The 19,499-nt window shown below is 35.4% G+C and overlaps 1 protein-coding gene across 4 annotated transcripts in view; it reads left to right on the top strand.

Moving 5' to 3' along the window:
• The window catches only part of LOC130657484 (serine/threonine/tyrosine-interacting protein-like), a 48,809-nt gene extending 31,663 nt beyond the window's left edge, over positions 1–17,146 (top strand). For all 4 annotated transcript variants that reach the window (XM_057460473.1, XM_057460472.1, XM_057460471.1 and 1 more), the window contains 3 exons: positions 15,318–15,441; positions 16,257–16,317; positions 16,778–17,146. In XM_057460473.1, coding sequence (XP_057316456.1) covers positions 15,318–15,441; positions 16,257–16,317; positions 16,778–16,854 — 262 coding nt within the window. In that variant the 3' untranslated portion in view covers positions 16,855–17,146. The remainder of the gene's footprint in view (positions 1–15,317; positions 15,442–16,256; positions 16,318–16,777) is intronic.
• Positions 17,147–19,499: the final 2,353 nt, after the last annotated feature.

Raw genomic sequence — 19,499 nt, 5'->3', positions numbered from 1 at the left:
CTAAGTGCTCAGTCCAATGTCACAATTAATTTGTTAACCTTTACTGAAACTTATTTCGCAAAATAAAATAAAATTGACCAATTGTTTTTCCTATGACTAGGTAACAAATGGTTGTAAATTGTGTTTTTATTTTGGCTAAAGTTACAGTAGAGTTATATTTTCAAAAATACACTACAGCCGAAACACTATAGTGTTGTGTGCGCTTTACTCGATTAACGACATGCTGCGTACCTGTACTAAAGCGCTCCACCTGACCGTGTAGTATAGTTTACGGCTCTTATTAAGCACTCCACATAGTGTTCAATGGCGGGTCACACCTTGACTTGTGGCTTACCCCGGCGTTTCAACGCCGGGTTTCCCGGCTAGTCTCTATAATAATAGCCGTATTCCGTCTGTCTGTCTCTGCGCAGACCCCCGCTGAGTTAGAAAATGATGTTACGGATATAATTTTATCCACTTTGTTGCGACGGGTAAATATAAAGGACGGGCGAACCCGTGGATTTTTCCACGGGCAACGACTAGTCTCTATTATAATAGCCGTATTCCGTCTGTCTGTCTCTGCGCGGAACCCCCGCTGAGTTAGAAAATTATGTCACGGAAACACGAATATCAAATGCGATATATTTTTATCCACTTTGTTACGACGGGTAAATATAATGGACGGGCGAACCCGTGGATTTTTCCACGGGCAACGACTAGTCTCTTTAATAATAGCCGTATTCCGTCTGTCTGTCTGTGTGTCCGCGAAAACCGCGTCCCGTAACGGAAACACGAAATTTTGTAAATTACGCGCCGATACCAAATGCGATATATTTTTACCGACTTTGTTTTGACCGCTCGCGCGTGGAACACCATTCACAACGCCTGATTCTTTAAAAAAAAAACCAAGATTTTCGCGACCAGAAAGAATCCAAGATCTTCGCGGAACGAAGGCCATTTTGATAATGGTCGTGTTTGTGGTCAGTGTGATAGATAGATAGATAGATAGATATTTTATTTATCAATAGCAGTTATATATATACAATTAAAATTAAAAGAAAATAAATATAAAGAAAAAGAAAATAAATATCATAATTAGTCAGGGTAACAAAATTAAAATATATAATGCTATTGAAGGGAGACCATACCTAATAGCATAAAGCTAAGGCAAAGGGTATGGCCACCCTTGGACAATTACAGTAAACGATACGAGACGCACAAAACAACACACACATAAAAGTGGGTCAAATGATAAACAACCATGCGGGAAACAAATGGCCAAGTCTGACAATTCAGGAAGGATTAGTAAGAGGAAACAAAGTACTTTTTCAGATCACTTCTAAGATTAAAATAATCAAGGGAAACAAATTTTCTAGTCATTAAAGACTGCAATTTATTCCAGGAATTAATGGCATTAAATCTAATTGAGTTTTTACCAAAAGAAATAGTATTAAAGGTAGGGAGATTGATCAAACCAATTTTCTCTGCCCGAGTGCCTTGAGCATGGGTGAAGTCAACCGCAAATGTATTAAGGATAGAAGCAGGCAATTTTTCATGAAATAGTTTATGTAAAAATAGAATATTGTGACATTTGACAATATCAGAGAATTTGAGGAGCTCAAGATTACCATACAGGTGACTGGATGATGCTCTTCGAGATTCAAAAGACATGAGTCTAATAGCAAAATTTTGCAAAACAGTAATACGATTAACATCAAGACTGTTTGGCTGACCCCAAATTTGATTACAATATTGCAAGTGTGAATGAAAAATGGCATAGTAAACTAGAATAAGAACATTTAAAGGCACAAAGTGACGAAGTTTAGCTAAAGCTCCATTGGCCCTCTTGAGCTTGGCAACAGTATCATTGATCTGAGACTTCCAGCTTAAATCAGAATCTAATAGAACACCAAGATATTTAATACAATTACTAGGTATAAGCCTTTTACCATTGATAAAAAGCCTAAAATCGTAATTAAGAGGTTTCCGTGTATGTTTAAAAACAATGTACTCAGTCTTACTAGCATTAAGAGAAATTTTATTGGCATTGAGCCAATGGCAAAGAAGCTTGAGGTCAAAATTCATTTGTTTGGCCAGTTGTTTCAAAGATTTACTGAAGTTTAAGAGATTGGTGTCATCAGCAAAGTGATGCACCAAAGAAAAATTAATTGAACAATGCAGGTCGTTAATATAAATTAAAAATAAAAGAGGTCCTAAAACAGAGCCCTGAGGGACACCATGCCTGATAAGATTACTAGTTGATATATTTCCATTGATGGATACAAACTGTTGACGTCCTGTTAAGTAAGACTTAAATAGTGAGAGTGGGGTACCACGAATTCCATAGTGAAAAAGCTTTTTAAGCAAAATTTCATGATCAACCGTATCAAAAGCCTTTTGAAGATCAATGAACACTCCACATGCATAATTTCCTTTATCAAGAGCATCCATAATTTTTTGAGAGATGTTCAGAAGTGTTTGAGAAGTCGAGTAATTTTTCCTAAAGCCAAATTGATGCTTGTAGAGGGCGTTGTTTGCTTCGAGAAAACCATACACTCGTTTGTATATGATTTTTTCATATATTTTATCAATATTTGAGAGTAAGGATATAGGTCGGTAATTTGTTAATTCTAATTTGGACCCTTTTTTATAAATAGGGATGGTCTTGGCAGTTTTTAGGTTTGTAGGAAAAATACCAGTTGTGAAAGACAAATTAATAAGTTTTGAAAGTGGTATAGATAATTCAGATTTAACAAGAGTTAAAATATGGGCAGGAATACTGAATGGCCCAGAAGATTTACCAGGGTCAAGGGAAGAAATGCAATGCAGAACTTCTAAATCATCAGTTGGTGAAAGAAACATCGAATTAGAAGTAGAATTTTTTAGAAAAGAGGAGAAATGTTTTCGAGTGAACGGGATATTCATTCTGATGTTATCTGCAATTGAAGCAAAGTAATCATTAAAAGAATTAGCAATTGTCACTGGATCAGTTACAACAGAGTTATTAATGTTCATACAGGTGGGAGAAGCAGAAACAGAAGAACGAACAGAAATAATATTTTTAACCCCTTTCCAAATATTGCCAATATTTTTTTGGTTATTGCTGAAATATTTATTGAGGAAATTACTCTTACTCATTCTACATAGAGATACAATTTTGTTGCGGTACTTTTTAAAACTCTCTAGCAAGGAAGACTTTAAAAGTGGATCTTTCTCTCTTAAAAAGCATTTATGCAGATGGTCTCTTTTGATTATTGAGGTAAGGATACCATTAGTAATCCAAGGATTGGATTTTTTTTTTCTTTTTTTGTTGCATGTTTTTTTTAGAGGAGCATGATTGACCAATAGACTGTTGATACAATTGTAAAAATTGTTAAACGATAAGTTGGGATCATCTACATTCAATTGTAGGATATCATCCCAATTTTTATTGTGAAGTTCGGTGAGAAAGTCATTGTGATGAAATTTCTTCCAATCATGAACAAATATATCATCAGAGGTGTGCAAAGGATTGATTGCAGACAAGTTTTTTAAGACTAAGAACTGAGGGAAATGGTCAGATATTGAACTTATAATATTACCAGACACAGTGTCCCACTTGGCTGAACTAAAATAAATATTATCAATAATCGTGCTAGAAACTTCAGTAACTCTTGTGGGAAGAATTATATGCGGGAGTAAGTTAAATTGCGAAGTAATATCGATGTAATCGGACACTTCTTTGACTGTTTCAGACTTTAGAAGGTCAATATTAAAGTCTCCAAGGAGGAAGATAGACTTGTTATCTGAAGACGCTTTCTCAAGAAGAGGCAATAAAAAATGATTGTTGAACTCATCAACAGACATCGAGGGATGTCTGTAGATGCATCCAACAATCATGTTTCTATCTTTGGCCCGTATAATTTCAATGAATTTAGATTCAAGCTCCTTGCTTTTATATGCAAGAGTATCCAGGTCGGGACGTTCAATAAATTGCAAGTGATTAGGGATGTACAAAAGAGCACCACCCTTTTCACCTTCAGTAGGTGTGTGCGTGAAGGAATAACCCGATAGATCGCAGTTAATAGGTGGGATTTTAGTCTGGAATTTGGTCTCAGTGATACCAATAACACTGAAGTCATGCCCAAGTTGACCTAACAGAATCTTTAGTTCATCAATATGTTTAGACAGAGAGGCGATATTCATATGAAAAAGGGAGAATTTATCAGAATTAACTTGAAGGGCAGAGAATTCAATTGGATCGTAATATTTGCAGTTGACACCACCCATGGTTTCAGGATGGGGGACCTCGTTGATTTCAATAGAGTTGAGCTGGGAGAGAAACCTTTTCATTTCCATAGAGGAAAGACTCTTGTCATAAACTAAGGGGGGAGTTGTTGAGCCAAAGGGGAGAATTTTGTTGATACATTTACAACAGAACCAAAGTTCATCAGAGTTTTGGAGAGATATATAATCATCAGCATTGAGACCATTGCATTTAATATGAATCCAGAATTTACAAATATCACACTGAATAGCCTTATGATTTGAATTAACAGACTTTCCACAGACACCACACGGAAAATTTATCATTTTTAAGTGAACACACAGAACATAAAAATATCACACAAAAATTATCAACAAGCCTATAGAAACAAGATAATCACGTATGAGAGCAAACGAAAACAAGCAGGAAATGACACAACACACAAAATGACAATGGGATGTGTCAAAAGATGTGTTTAGCGTTTCAAAAGCTAGACAAGATGATAAACTACAGGGGAGTGAAAATTGATTATTATGACCGATTCAGCAAGCAAGCGCGCAAAAATAAATAAATAAATAAATTATTAAATCGAGTTTGGCGCGAAAAAGACACGTTTAAAAATTTACCTTATTCCAAGGAAACATCGTCATAATAATAATCTAAGTCGCTTACGTGAAAAATTTTAAAAGGTTCATCTGTTATATTTGGTTTAATAAAAACATTACCCTTCCAAGACCAAGATGATGCAATTCTACCTTCGTGATATAATTGACTGCTCATTCCCAACAGGGCTTTATAAGCTGGGCAAAGATTATCTGAAATAACAACTTTACGATGATTTACACTGTCTTTCAACTTTTTACGGTTTTCGAGCGCTTTTTCAGCCTTTTTCCTGTTGACGAACCTAACTATAGTGCGCTTTGGAAATTTCGAGTCTCTTTCCCTCTTTGACTTTGGTAGGCGATGACAAGCCTCAATTTCGTTACAATCACAGGTAACACCGATTTCCTGAAGAATGCTTATTACCTTTGCTTCGAGATTTCGATCAGCGATATCATCTGATATGCCAATGATTTCCAGATTATTTCTTCTGGAGTATTGGTCCTGGGCGTTAATCTTCATTTCAAGGTTAATTTGAGATTCGTAAATTTCGTCGTTTTCCTTTTCAAGTAATCTAATTCTTTTTTTCATATTTTTGTTGTCGTCGAGAATTCGTTTAAGAACATTATTTTTGATTTCATCTACGCTGTCTTTTATTTCTTTCAGTCCAACCTTTTCTTTCACTTCATCCTGAACTTTTATCAAAAATTGAACCAAATCTGGCTTTGTGAATTTATCAATTTGTGATTTAGATTTTCCCACAATGTCACTTAAGTTGGCAAGTGTAAAAGACGAAGCCATTATATCTTTATTTGAAATTAACTATTTATTTATTTAAGTTTATTATTCTAATCACTCCCCGTTGTAGATAGAGAAGTTTTACATCCGCTTATAGCTTATGAACACGTCCGTTCGCTACGAAGTCTTGCGTCGAGTTCGATGTGTGAGGTTTGTAGGCCTGTTTGACTTTCTTATCTTCTAAAAGCCTTATATATTTGTAATATTTGTTTTCTGTTTGTTTTCAATGTTAGGATAAATATATTGTCACGTTTTTTAGCCACGTACAGATCTTAAACGCACCAGTTTTAGGATGTTTGGCTAGGAACGAAGATTAGCTAGCTATAGCTACTAGCTAGCTAGAGCCTCACTTGTTGCTATTCTGTACGGTATAAGAGCTTTTTATCCTAGCCAACATTTATTTTTATGTTGAGGCTGTGGCTATTTAGCTAGCTCCTTAAAAAGTGAAAGTATAAAAATGCAGTTTGGCTACAACAATATTCTTAAGCAATATATAATTTTTATGCTAAATGCAGTTAGCTAGCTAGGTATAGCTACATATTTTATTATTTTTCTGCAAACTTTTTCTGCAAATGAAATGGCTGAGCGATTGTTTTGGCTGGACGAGTAACGACAGGCTGTTCCCTGTGTTTTTATTTAAACAGAAGTTGCAATGAACATTTTTGGAAAAGGGTAATACGCCTTATGTGCCTGTTCAACTGTGTTTAACTGTACTAAGCGGTTAGCCCAGTGTTAAAAACAGACTGTTTTTTGTAAAAGGCTGTTACGCCTATGGGCATGTGCAACACCGTTTACCTGTATATACTAAGGTCAGCCCACCACTGTGACAATTAATTTTTAAACTTTCTTGGGAATCACGCCTGGACTAACCGCTCAGCCCTGTGTCTGCGAGAAAGTTTTTTTCAAAAGGGTATTATTACTATACGCTGTACAACACGGTTTAACTGTACTAAGCGCTCAGCCCAGTGTCACGATTAATTTTTTAACTTTTAAAAAGACTTTTCCACAAAATAAAATAATATTGACCGATTGTTTTTGCTATGATGGAGTAACAACACTTTGTAAACTCTGTTTTTATATCAGTTATCGTTGCGGGAAAGTTATTTTTTGAAAAATATGTTACAGTCGCACACTATAATGTTGTATGCGCTTCAAATGATTAACGACATACTGTATACCTGTACTAAAGCGCTCCACCTGATCGTGTGGGACAGTTTACAGCTCTTATTAAGCGCTCCACAGAGTGTTCAATGCCGGATCACACCTTTACTTGTGGCTTAACCCGGCGTTTCGACGCCGGGTTTCCCGGCTAGTCTCTATAATAATAGCCGTATTCTGTCTGTCTCTGCGCAAAATGGTACCTCAAGTAGCGAGACGCATCATATAAAGGACGAGCGAACCCGTGGATTTATCCACGGGTCATTGACTTCTCTTTAATAATAGCCTTCGTTTGTCTGTCTGTTCGTGCGTCAAAAGCGACTTGTGTTAACCACGCACGAAATACTCTGCTAGCGCAGAGACGAAAACCCGTCAGGCCCCTGCTTACACAGGGACGGGTTCCTGCTGGTCCAATCAGGAGCAGAGTTTTATATAAATGACCAATCAGAAACTAAAGCTCTTTATATTTCTTAGCAACGATTTTTACGTTACGGTCCGAAATTTGGCAAGCAGATTGAACCAACTCATTGCTGGGGAAAGAAAAGTTCCTTAAAGGAGAGGCGAACAACTACGAACGAATAACTACTATAATAACAAATAAATAACTATATTTCACAACTAAGTATCCATATATCTTCCTGGCAACGTTTTTACACAATTTTCATGGCTGTATGGGGTAAAAATAAATAGGTTTTGGATGTACTTACCAGTAAACATCAAAAATAAGATCTTTGACTCGAGATAACCAAGAATATTTTACGTACTATAGTAGTAACAGCATTTTAAAACCTTCGTTTAAACTTCTTTGAACTAAAGAAATATCTGTCATGACCATCAACAATATTTTTTTTATGTTTTGAGTCCCTTTTCCACACCATACTATGTATCAACTTCGAACGATAAAGTTTGTTATGATGAGATAGCGCCAAGTTCGAATAAATATACACACGGGAAACATTCAATAACAAATCGAACAAATATGGTGGCTTTATCTTTATTTCTTGAATCTATCTTTACTTTCTTTATCTTTACCCACAAATTTTGTTAGCAAGTTTAGTAGTATAAAATAATAAAAATAATGTTCTTCACATGTGTTCAACATTTTTGCTTTTTTGATCTTCAACTTCTTCTAATTACTCGGTGCACATTGACCTGTGACCATCACAATAAAGAGAAATATATCACAATGTCTTTTAATTTATCCACCCGTTTGGCAAATGCGTAAAAATACTCAATTATAAATAATTCAGCACTCACAAAAACGTAAACAAAATTAATTTAGAGTGGGACTTTTTTATGGGGCAGACGACCAAGTAAGTCAGTCTGGTCTTTAAAATCAACACTTTATCATGAACTTTTATTCAGCAGCCGTCCCACAGCGCAGTTCGCCTCTCCTTTAACTGTTTGGTTCATTTTTTCTTTCTGATACTTCTAATTCTAACAAGATCGCAGTTTCATTTAAAACTACTTTTGGGTATTTTTTCTATGTGTTTACATGTTTATTCACCTATACTTTATAGTTAGCTAGCTAGCTAAGCTACTATTCAGCCACCTAAAGCTTTGTATTAGTTTTATTTGCCTCTTAGTCACGTTCTCTAGCCATATATTAATCTTAAACAAAACCAATTTTAAGATTCTGGCTACCAACGTAGATGTTAGCTAACTTTTCTAGTTTTTGTGTTATCTTAGCCAATCTGATTTTGGGTTGGTTGTGACTGGGGTTAGCCACCTCTAGCTAAAATGTAAAAGCAACCAAATACAGTTGTCTGCAACAGAATTTTTAAGTAATCTTTTTCATACTAAATGCAAGTAAGTAGTTAGCTACCACTTTACTGTAATGTAAGACGGAGTACCTGTGCTATGTGCCTATCCCGTGTTGTTAAACGACGGTCTGTTTCCTATGTTTTTATTTAAACTGAAGTATTTTGGAAAAGGCTATTAAACTTATACGCAGGTGCGACACATTTTACCTGAACTAAGCACTAAGCGCTAAGCTCAGTGTTAACAACGTGCTGTTTTTGGAAAAGGCTGTTACGCCTAGGCGCATGTGCAATGTGGTTTACCTGTACTAAGGGGTCAGCCCACTGTGACAATTAATTTTTAAACTTTCTTGGGAATCACGCCTGTACGGGTGGGCTAACCGGTCAACCCCGTGTTAGCAAAGGACTTCTTTTTGTGTTTTTATATAAACACAGTCTGCAAGAAATTGTGTTTATCTTTATACGCTTGTGCAACACCGTTTAACTGTACTAAGCTTTCACCAAAAACATTTTCCAAAAAACGTTTTCTCTGTTTTTATTTTAACTGTTGCGATACAGTTTTTTTGGAAAATGGTTTTATACGGCTATTAACTCATGTGTGACACGGTTTAGCTGTACTAAGCACCTAGTCCAGTGTCACAATTAATTTCTTAATATTTACTGAGACTTGTAAAATAATATTGACTAATTTTTTTTCTATGATGGAGAAACAACAGTTTGTAAACTCTGTTTGTATTTCAGCTTTTGTTGCGGAAAGTTATTTTTTAAAATATATGTAACAGTCGCAACACTACAATGGTGTATGCGCTTCACTTGATTTACGACATACTGCATATCTGTACTAAACCACTCCACCTGACCATGGGGCGCAGTTTGCGACTCTTACTAAGCGCTCCTCAGGGCGTTCAACAACACTTTTTCGACTCCGGGTCTCCTGGCTATCTCTATAATAATAGCCGTCGTCTGTCTGTCTTTGCGCAAAATGGTATCTCAAGTAGCGAGACACACAAAATGCGGTATATAAAGGACGGGCGAACATGTGGATTTATCCAAGGACCACCGACTAGTCTCATAACTGCCGTATTCCATCTGACTGTTTCTGCGCGAGGAAAAAGTTGCCTTACAGAAACACGAAATGCGATATATAAAGGATGGCATACCCATAGATTTATCCACAGGGTACCAGCTAGTGTGTATATTATAATACCCGTATACGTCTGTCACGCAAAATGGTACCACACGTAGCGAGACGCTTGCAATGCAGTATAAAAAGAAAGGGGCCACCTCGTGGATTTTTCCACGGGTCACCGACTAATCTTAATTTTAAAGCCAGCTAGCTAGCCTTAGTTAACTATTCAGTTTTTTATAAAAGCTTTTATCCTAGCTATTAGTTATTTTCATATTGGTGTTGTGGCTATCTCACTACCTCTGGCTAAAAAGGGAAAGTAGCCAAATACAGTTTGGCTACAACACAATTCGTAATCAATACTTCCAATCAATGCTTCCCGTGTCAATGGAAAGTGGCAAGAGTCGCACCTATTCCAAAAGTGAATGTTCCTACATTAATAAAAGAACTACGACCGATCTCCATCCTTCCTATTTTATCCTAAGTATTTGAACGTCTTATCCTTACACAAATGATTATCTTTATCGATGAGAAAACTTTATATTCCGAAACGATGTCCGGTTACCAAAAAGGACACTCCTCGACTACTTTGTTGATGAAACTAAGAACGGATATCAAAGAAGTAATGAGTAAAAACGAAATCAGTCAGAACAAATAAACGGAGATATAAGTCAACTTCAAAGATGTCTACAAATAACAATCTTGTTCTGAACAAGGAAAAAACAAAGTTAATGGTGTTTTCAACATCACAAATGTCAAAACGACACGATCTCAACGACCTCGATTGTACTGATATCAAACTGGATGACTTCCAGATTGAAAGAGTTCCAACATGGTCTGTTTTGGGTGCTAAATAAGATGAACACCTAAGTTGGAATGATCATGTACAGAGTGTAGTATCGTGCTGTCATGGCATCTTATCTATATTACGTAAACTAAAACGCATGGCACCACTTAAGTTACGAAAACAATTAGCTGAAATGCTAGTCTTGTCAAAATTAGACTTTACCGACACTGTTTATATTCCATCAACAGCTATCCAAATTCGAAAGCTGCATAAAGTGATGATATGTGCAGCCAGCTTTGTATGGAATAAGTACTGCCATACTGAAGATATAACACGTTTAGGATGGTTACCTATTAAACAAAGACGAGAATGGCATTTAATGATCACAGCCTTTAAAAGTGTTCATCAGAATAATTGGCCAAAGTATTTGAAAAATGAATTTGTTGTTCACAAAAAACTCTTCTAAATGCTGACGAAATTCGATTAAAGACATCACTTCGCAAAAACACTTTCAAAGATGTAACAACTACGTCTTTCAATCGACTTCCTAAAGAAATTCGCTCGATTAAAAAGCTGATAACGTTTAAAAGGGACAAAATTATTTTTACTGAAAGAAATTTAAGTAAATATTTGTGGATCATTCTGTTGTTATGCGTCAATTGACTTTTCCTTACTCAAAATCGCGCACTTTCTCTTCGGTGTTTGTGTTGTTGTTTTTGTTTTCTCGTCCGTTTCTTTTAACAATATTATTATTATTATTATTATTATTTTTTTTTTATATTTATATTAGAAATTTCTTTTAGTGTAAGCATAATGTATATATATACATATATTTTAAATTTTATTAATCTCCTTGTTTAAAAATTTCTGGATGAATATTTGTATATGGACATGCCAGAATATAGTCTTTTAATAATAATAATAATCTATATTATAATGCCCGTATACGTCTGTCCATCCGTCCGTCTGTCTGCCACGCAAAATGGTAGCTTAGCTGCGCAATAGCGAGAAGCACGCAATGCGGTATAAAAAGGACGGGCGAACCCGTGGATTTTCCACGGGCTAACGACTAGTAATAATAATAATAATTTTTATGCTAAATGCTGTTAGGTAGCTACACGTTTTATTACTTTCATGAAAACTTGTTCTACAAAATAAAATTGCTGAGTGATTGTTTTGGCTGGAGTGGGTAACAACGGGTTGTTTCCTGTGTTTTAATTCGACTATAACAGCACAAACACAACTGTTATAGGTAGGGGATAATTATAGAACTGAGTGTCATAACAGTAAAACTCATCTTACCAATTGTTACAATAACAAAGCTAAAACAAAATACAAAAGTTCACTTAAAAGGACATAACACACTAGATAAATAAATATGAGAACAAAAATTAAGTATAAGAAAGAAACATAAAGTTAAATGACATACAAGTATAAAATAAAACTTTACTATCCACATTTTGCTACAAGTAACTCACATGCACACACACTGCAACAACTGAACAACTACACACCTTACAAACATAAACTAATAGACAAATAAACAATCAATTATAAAGTAACACAATAGAACAATACACTGTGACATCACTACATAGAAACTAATGCCCACATGGACACTTAAGGGACACACTTGTACTAACACAATTAACAACATAAAAATAGACTATAAAAGGGTACATACACACATAAACATATAACAAATAAATAAATGAACTGGCATGGAGGCAGTAACACCGAAATTGTGGTAAAGTTGTTTTGGGGGTATTACGCTTATAAGGACATGCAACATGGTTTACCTGAACTAAGCGCTCAGTTCAGTGTCACAATTAGTTTTTAAACTTTTACAGGAACTTTTCCTGCAAAATAAAGCAATGTTTTGCTTCAACAGGCTAAAAACAGGTTGTAAACTATGTTTTTACTTTTACAAAAACTTTTCCACAAAATAAAATTTCTGACTGATTTTTTCAGCGGGACGGGGTCACGATGCCCAGTGTATCCTGTGTAAACCGAAGTTGCGATACAGTTTTTTAAAAAGGGTACTAAGCCTAAACGCATTTGCGACACAGTTTACCTGTACTAAGTTCTCAGTCCAGTGTTAAAGCCGGGCTGTTTTCCTGTGTTTCTGTTTAACCGAAGTTGCGATAAAGTTTTTTTACGAAAAAGGGTGTACCTGTACCAGGCGCATTTTTGAACTTACGCGGGAAACCTCCAAAAAATAAAAAAAAGGTTGACGGACTGTTTCTCTTATGACAGGGCAGCAACAAGTTGTAAACTGTGTTTTTATTTCAGCTAAAGTTGTAGAAAGTTATTTTTTGAAAAATATATTACACCAGAAACACCATACACCACACCACGTTGTGTGCGTTTCACTGATTTACCACAAACTATATACCTGTACTAAAGCGCTCCACCTGATTTTTAATATTAAAACATTCTTAGTCTTTGTTTCAGGCCATTTTTGTCATGATGGCTGTAGCGTGTAAATTGCTTTATTGTGGAGCGAACCAAGCTAGTCAGTATGGTTTTCAAAATCAACAGTGTCATCATGAACTTTTATTCAGCAGCCGTGCCTTGCGCAGTTCGCCTCTCCTTTAATTAGCAACAACCCGTTTTAACAAGTTTTTTAAGTAGACACTTAACGGGTTTAAATAACTAGTCTATTATAATAATACCATAACTGTGTTTGTCTGTAACAGGCGAAGTCCATTATATTTTTACAGTTTAATACAGAGACTGTGTCTTTGTATCTGTCTGTCTCTCTGTTTGTCTGTTTGTAACAGACAAAGTGGATATCTTTATTTTCCCTTGATGTTGCCGAAAAAGGTATGTCTCAAATGTTAAATATTTTGACGTTACGGCGCGACGTCAATATAGTTGACGTCGCGCCGTATCTTTCTTTAAATTAATAAAGCACTTAAAACTTTGAGGCCAAATAACTTGGAAACGAGGTGTGACGTCAGTCATTTTTTACTGCATGGGTAACAAGGGTCCACCTGGGACCAATTTGGGTAAGTTTCCAAAACCGGGGCCCCGAATCCAATTCGGAATGGACGGGTTGATGACGTCATCAAAAAACCTTTAAACCCCCAATATCTCTGTAACCGTTTGTCAAAAGTACATGATCCTATACATTTTCTTGATCAGCTTTTCAAGATCTATATGATGAAGGCAACCGGTATATAAATTTAAAAAAAAAATTTTCGTATATTTTTTTCTCTTTGCTGACGTCAGCAAAATTTTTAAACTCATCTCTGTAGGTGATCGTGCAAAACATATGATCACATACATTATTTTGATCAGCGTTTCAACCTCTACACATTACAGGCAACAAATAACTAAATTTTGTTAATTTTTCTATGCGCTGCTGACGTCAGCAAAATTTCTTAAACAACTTATTTTTCCATTGTCCTTTTGCCTTAGTTGATTTTTCCACAGGCCTTATCGACTAGTAAAATATATATACTAAAATAACTAAGTTTTGCAAACTTTAATTTTTTACAAACTGAACCAACAGAATTTAGTTAATTTGTATGTTTGTGTTGCAAATAGCGGGTTCTAAAAATGTGATGTAAACATTTTGTGAAAAAAGATGAGCTGTTACATTGATTGTTTATGCTTTAACGTTGTGACTTAATTGTATTTTTTTACATTTCCTATTTGACTTTTGTGAGGAAGGATCATATGCAAAATGAAAAAAAAATTTTTTTGGTTTACAAGCTGTTACAAAATGCTAGGTGCTTATAATTTTTTTCTAATTTTGTGCGTATTAAAGACAACGTTAGTTTTTAATTTTGTTTTATTTCCTGCAAAAATAAAACTGAACAAAAGATGTAACAAAATAAAGCTTAGTCTTTCTAGGGTTTTTTAGTTTTGCTTTTTATACAACATCGATATCATCTTCCTCATCGTCAGATAAAATGTTACCAGGAAACTGAGCATCCTCAACATCAGAATCAGTTATTTCAAATGGGTTTACAGTGTTTTGTTGTTCACTGAAAATGGTCGCCCAGTTTCTCCAGTCAGTTTTCTATTAAGCGCTCCCTTTTACCAAGTGGGTGCTTGAGGGGGGCGCTTAATAAGTGCTGATTGCTTATTAAACTTTAAGGAAATTACCTGGGCGATTATTCGAGGGGGCGCTTAAAAATGCTGGGCGTTTAATCGGATCATTGCGGTACTTTATGAGATTTATTATTAAAGAGATTGTGCAAGTGGCTGAGAGAACCGATTTTTGGTAATTTAGGATTTACTCCTCACAAACCGTTTTTTTTTTTTTTGAACATTTTTTGTAAAGTTTGGTGAGGAAGTACCGTAAAAAATGTATTAAAAAACGTTTTTGTCCTATTAAGATTTACCTCTTTTGCAAACCTTTTTTTTTTACATTTCGGATAAAATTTTTTGCTAGAGGCTCTATGTAATATTTGACGAGTTGTTAACTTGTAATTTTTAACATTTTGTGTCAACCTTTGGCGGGATGGACTGTGCAATAAACTAACCGATTTTGATATATATAGATTTGTGTGTGACATGTTACAAAGTGATTTTTAAAAATTTAGTTATTAACTTTTGCTTGTAATAGAAGACTTTAAATTTTATGGGTGGTATGTATTTTGAAATTCTTTGTTGAACTTCTTCTGCTTTACTTTCGCATTGTCAGAGCAAGTAATTTTAGTATATTTAGCTTTTAAATGTCACAATAAATGATCTTACAAAAACTTCTGCTTCCGTACCTCTTACTCTTTACTGTTTTTTTAATTTTTATTAGGTATATATATATATATATATATATATATATATATATATATATATATATATATATATATATATATATATATATATATATATATATATATGCTGTTTTAGTGCTGCATTTATGATTGCATATATAATGGCAACTTATGGATTGCCTTATACGAGAGCATTCTCCTTTGTCCAAGAAAAGAGATACTGCATTAATCCCAACGAAGGATTTGCAAGACAACTAATGGTAAGCGGAAAATTAATTTTTATGAAATGGGCAGAAATAATAACGGTGCTTTCTGCATTATTTAACCTATTACACGTCATAAACAACTGAATATTTGACCTACTTTCTTGCTTAGAAGAAAATATCAAAGAATATCAAAAATTCTGCTGTGAGTTACCCGAATTCACTCACTATTATTTTCATCGATGTCAAATTCCCATTTAATACCCATACAACAAATAATTTAAAATTAGAAAAAGGAAAAGAAATGTTCAATCTATGCGTATAAATTATAAAAAACAGACCTTTGATTCAACTTTGCCTTTGATTTGGTATGTAGCTTTTAGTAAATGGCTTAGGCATTAGGCAGATTCGAGTACAGTTGCTTGTAAAAAAAGCTCGTATTGAAATTTGGAGCCTTATCTGGAATATGACTTCCAAATATGATTAAAAAGTTTATAAGGATATCTCAACCTTTTAAATTCTAGTTGAGTACAGTGAGGTTAAAAGCCAGTTTCCACTAAAACTTTTATGGGATATGTCATAACTCTTGCACTCGAGCGGTGGTTAATATACTTAATCTCCATGATATTAAAGATTGGGGAGAATATTGATTAGTAATTGAGAAAAACATTTGTTGACTCGTTTCAACTTTTAAAGCTGCCAAAATACAGACGCCAATGCTTGCCGAGATACTAAAAATTAAGAACTGCGTCTAAGTACGCTTAAATAAAAGTCGTTCTTGAGCTCAAAAATATCGTTTCAACTGGTTAAAAGCCACTTAACCTTTGCATGGTAAAGTTTTTGTAGATAAAACCGAAATGTGTTTTTTCCAGGAATACGAACCGATTTATCTAGCTGCTGCGCAACAACGGCAACAACAACAGTTTGTAAATGGTGAGTTTGTATTCGTCAAGAGGTAATTCTTCCTTAGCCAACTATGAAATAAATTTCAGCAAATTTTAACAATGAGGCGGCACTTAGGGAATGAAACTTAGCCCACGCTAGATATGTGAATTTAGCCGCGGGTTTCTGAAAAGTCGTAAAATAAAATCGTTAAAAAAAATAGTTGTGTTAATTTTCTTCTTTTGTTTTATTGCTGATGTTTATTTATTTATTTCGCAAATGCGCCGGTATAATATCTACAAAAAATACATAGCATGATACCCAAGAGACATACGAAGACACGGTACAACGCGTAAATCGTCACATATATCCTTTTCACAATTATCAATTGTTGTTTCATGGCTTTTATTCTATGGACTAGCGTGAGCCTTTGGGTGAGCTTTCTAAGCCCGCAATTTTAATATTTTTTTTTCATTAAATAAATTTACATACAAAATGCGAATATGTTTAGGTTTGTTGAAAAGATCACATGAAAGCGATAATGAAGACGACGCTATGGATCTGGGCGAATCAAGCAACAAAAGATAAACTCGTAGTTGTTTAAGTGCTGTTGTTTCGGATGTTTTTGCATGGTTTAGATTTCAACATACCATGTGGTTGCAAATGAACGTCAACTTTAGAGTTACTTTTTATACTTATGGATCAACCGGCAAAAATGATACACATGAAGGAGTTTCACGTTTTATTAATTGGCCAGAATGTTTATAAATATTTATCGGACGATGTTTAGCTTCACATGGAGGTACCCGTTATGGTTTTAGATAATTTCATATTTTTTTTTCTGATTGTGTACTGTAAAATATATATTTACTATATTTAATTATGTGTTATGTCTAGGTATGCGGGGCACATGAAAAATGTAGTCCCTGATCGTTGATTGCGTTGCACGCAGTTTGTCGTTTTTTGCCACCTTAAATCGCACAAAAAGTACCAGTCACGACAAATTGCATGCGACAAAAGAAAGTTTAAACATGTTCAAAATCACAGAAAGTCGTTTTTAACCAATCACCGAAAGTATAAATATACGAATGAAAAAAATAGGATTGTAACGATTCAAAGACCTTTAGTTTAATCGTATTCAAAAATGAGTACGTCAAATTGCACCGTGTATCTGGCTCGTTACGAACATTTTAAAATTCGTTTCTAAGAAAAAGTAGGCGCCATGATCCCTTGGTTTCGCTGGTGCTTTCAGCACCCCGGTTTTCTCCTTTTATTCTGCTGACGGCGAAAAAATCTATACGCACAAAAATCTGACTCTGTCGCCTCGAATTTCACGAAACATTTTCCTAAAGTAACAATTTTTTAGTCAAAGTAGTGGGTTTGTTGACCTATGTTTCGGCATGACCAACTGTAAAGAGGAAACGGAAATCAGGGCCGGTCTAGTAGGAAAAGGAGCTATAGTAGAACGTTACCCAAAGTAGAATTGCACTGAACGAGCAACCCCCGCTTCCAACAGCTCCTTCGACACACACTCAAAAAACTGACGCCATCAACACAAATGAATCACACACCTGTCAAATTCCGCTACAGAATCCTTCCGCAGATGCCTCTGCTAAAATCGATGACTCCTCTCTATACACTCCTTCCGCAGACACCCTCTGAAAAACCGGTGGCGTCATCAGCATAAATTATCGAAAGCGTTGCAGAGTCACGTGACCTGGCACAAATTGACGGCGTCCGACACAAATTGTGAGAGCGCATGCGCAAGTATAGTTGGAGTATAGGAAGGAAAACTCCCTACTCAAGTACGTCGACTGAAAAAATTCCACTATAGGTAGACCACGTTTACACGCAGGCGGAATAAAATCTCATCCCGGGATGAAACAAAAAGTGTTTACACGTGAGCCTCATCCCGGGATGAAATCAGCATATTTTCATCCCGGGACGAGTAATCTCTTCCCGGGATGAAGCATTAATTTTGCTAACTTTGCGTATGATAATTCGAAGTGATTTTACTTAATTTGTGAGTAAAAGGGTCAACGAAAAACGTAGAACGGTGGCGCCTGAGAGAAGAAGTGTAATATTGTTGATCACAATTATATCGACAGGTTTAAGTATATAGCATTTCTTCTGTTATAGTATAAAATGGCGTGCATTTTTGAAACACTTTCTCGTATAGAAACATAAGAACCATAATTAATGGTCGAACTCGTATGAATTTAGGATGACATTTCGTTTTATTAAAAGAAAATAAAAAACTGAAGATATATAAATTTACGAAAAAGTTACAACCAACCTCTATATTTTTCTTCCAAATGCTTTCTGTAGTTCTTTGCGTCGGTCGTCACAAAAAGCAAGAAAGAATTGATTTTTAGCTCTTATATTTGAAATCATGTTCAAAAAGTGTGAAAAAGTGTACCTTCAGCAATCCCGCGATGAAAAGAGTTATTGTGTTTACACGCATTTTTTTCTTAATCTCATCCCGGGATGAAATTTCATCCTGCCTTAAACGTGTAAACAATGTGAGGACTAACAGTAGACACATGGATGAACTCATCCCGGGATGAGGTTTTACGTGTTTAGCTCAGTCATTGCACCGACCTCGCAAGCTCGGTCGGCACTTAGACCTCGGGCGATATTTTGCGGTACAGCCAGGGGTAATCGGTTGTTACTGTATTAGTGTTGCTCCTCCTTATCGACAAAACGATCAAGCATATTTAACGGTCTCATCATTTGCTCGCCAAGTCAAGAAAACAAACTAAACTTTTCTAAAATCTCAATAGCATTCCGGACTTCAGTTATTCCAGTCTTAACGAATTGCTCCTCATCGAACATTTCATTCTCTCGGTCATCATCATCTTGACTAATAACTTGAGCTAAAATTTCTTGCCCTGTTAAAATACCTTCGTTGGTGCTCACGTCTTGGTCAAAATCGATGTAGTCGTCAGGGTGTGATGCCAATTACGATCCGCTCACCAAAGTTCGCCTGAAGGTAATCAAGATCAGAATTCAGCGTTTCATACAATGAAAATACCATGTTGCCTGCTCTTATTTGCTGAAGATGAAGTATAAACAAAAAACGCAAACCTTTTTTTTCCATTTCTCTAACCACCCTTCAGATGCTTGGAAGCTTTCTATACCCAACTCTTTGGCAAAGTCATTTGCTTTTTCCTTTAAAAGAAAATCACATATCGTTACCGAGGAAGAAGCGGGGAAATTGAGCCAAATCTACT

The sequence above is a fragment of the Hydractinia symbiolongicarpus genome, chromosome 9, assembly GCF_029227915.1.
Source record: "Hydractinia symbiolongicarpus strain clone_291-10 chromosome 9, HSymV2.1, whole genome shotgun sequence".
In the NCBI taxonomy this organism is placed as follows: domain Eukaryota; kingdom Metazoa; phylum Cnidaria; class Hydrozoa; order Anthoathecata; family Hydractiniidae; genus Hydractinia; species Hydractinia symbiolongicarpus.
The sequence above is the reverse complement of the archived record's forward strand: the minus strand, read 5'-3'. Positions and strand labels throughout refer to the sequence as shown.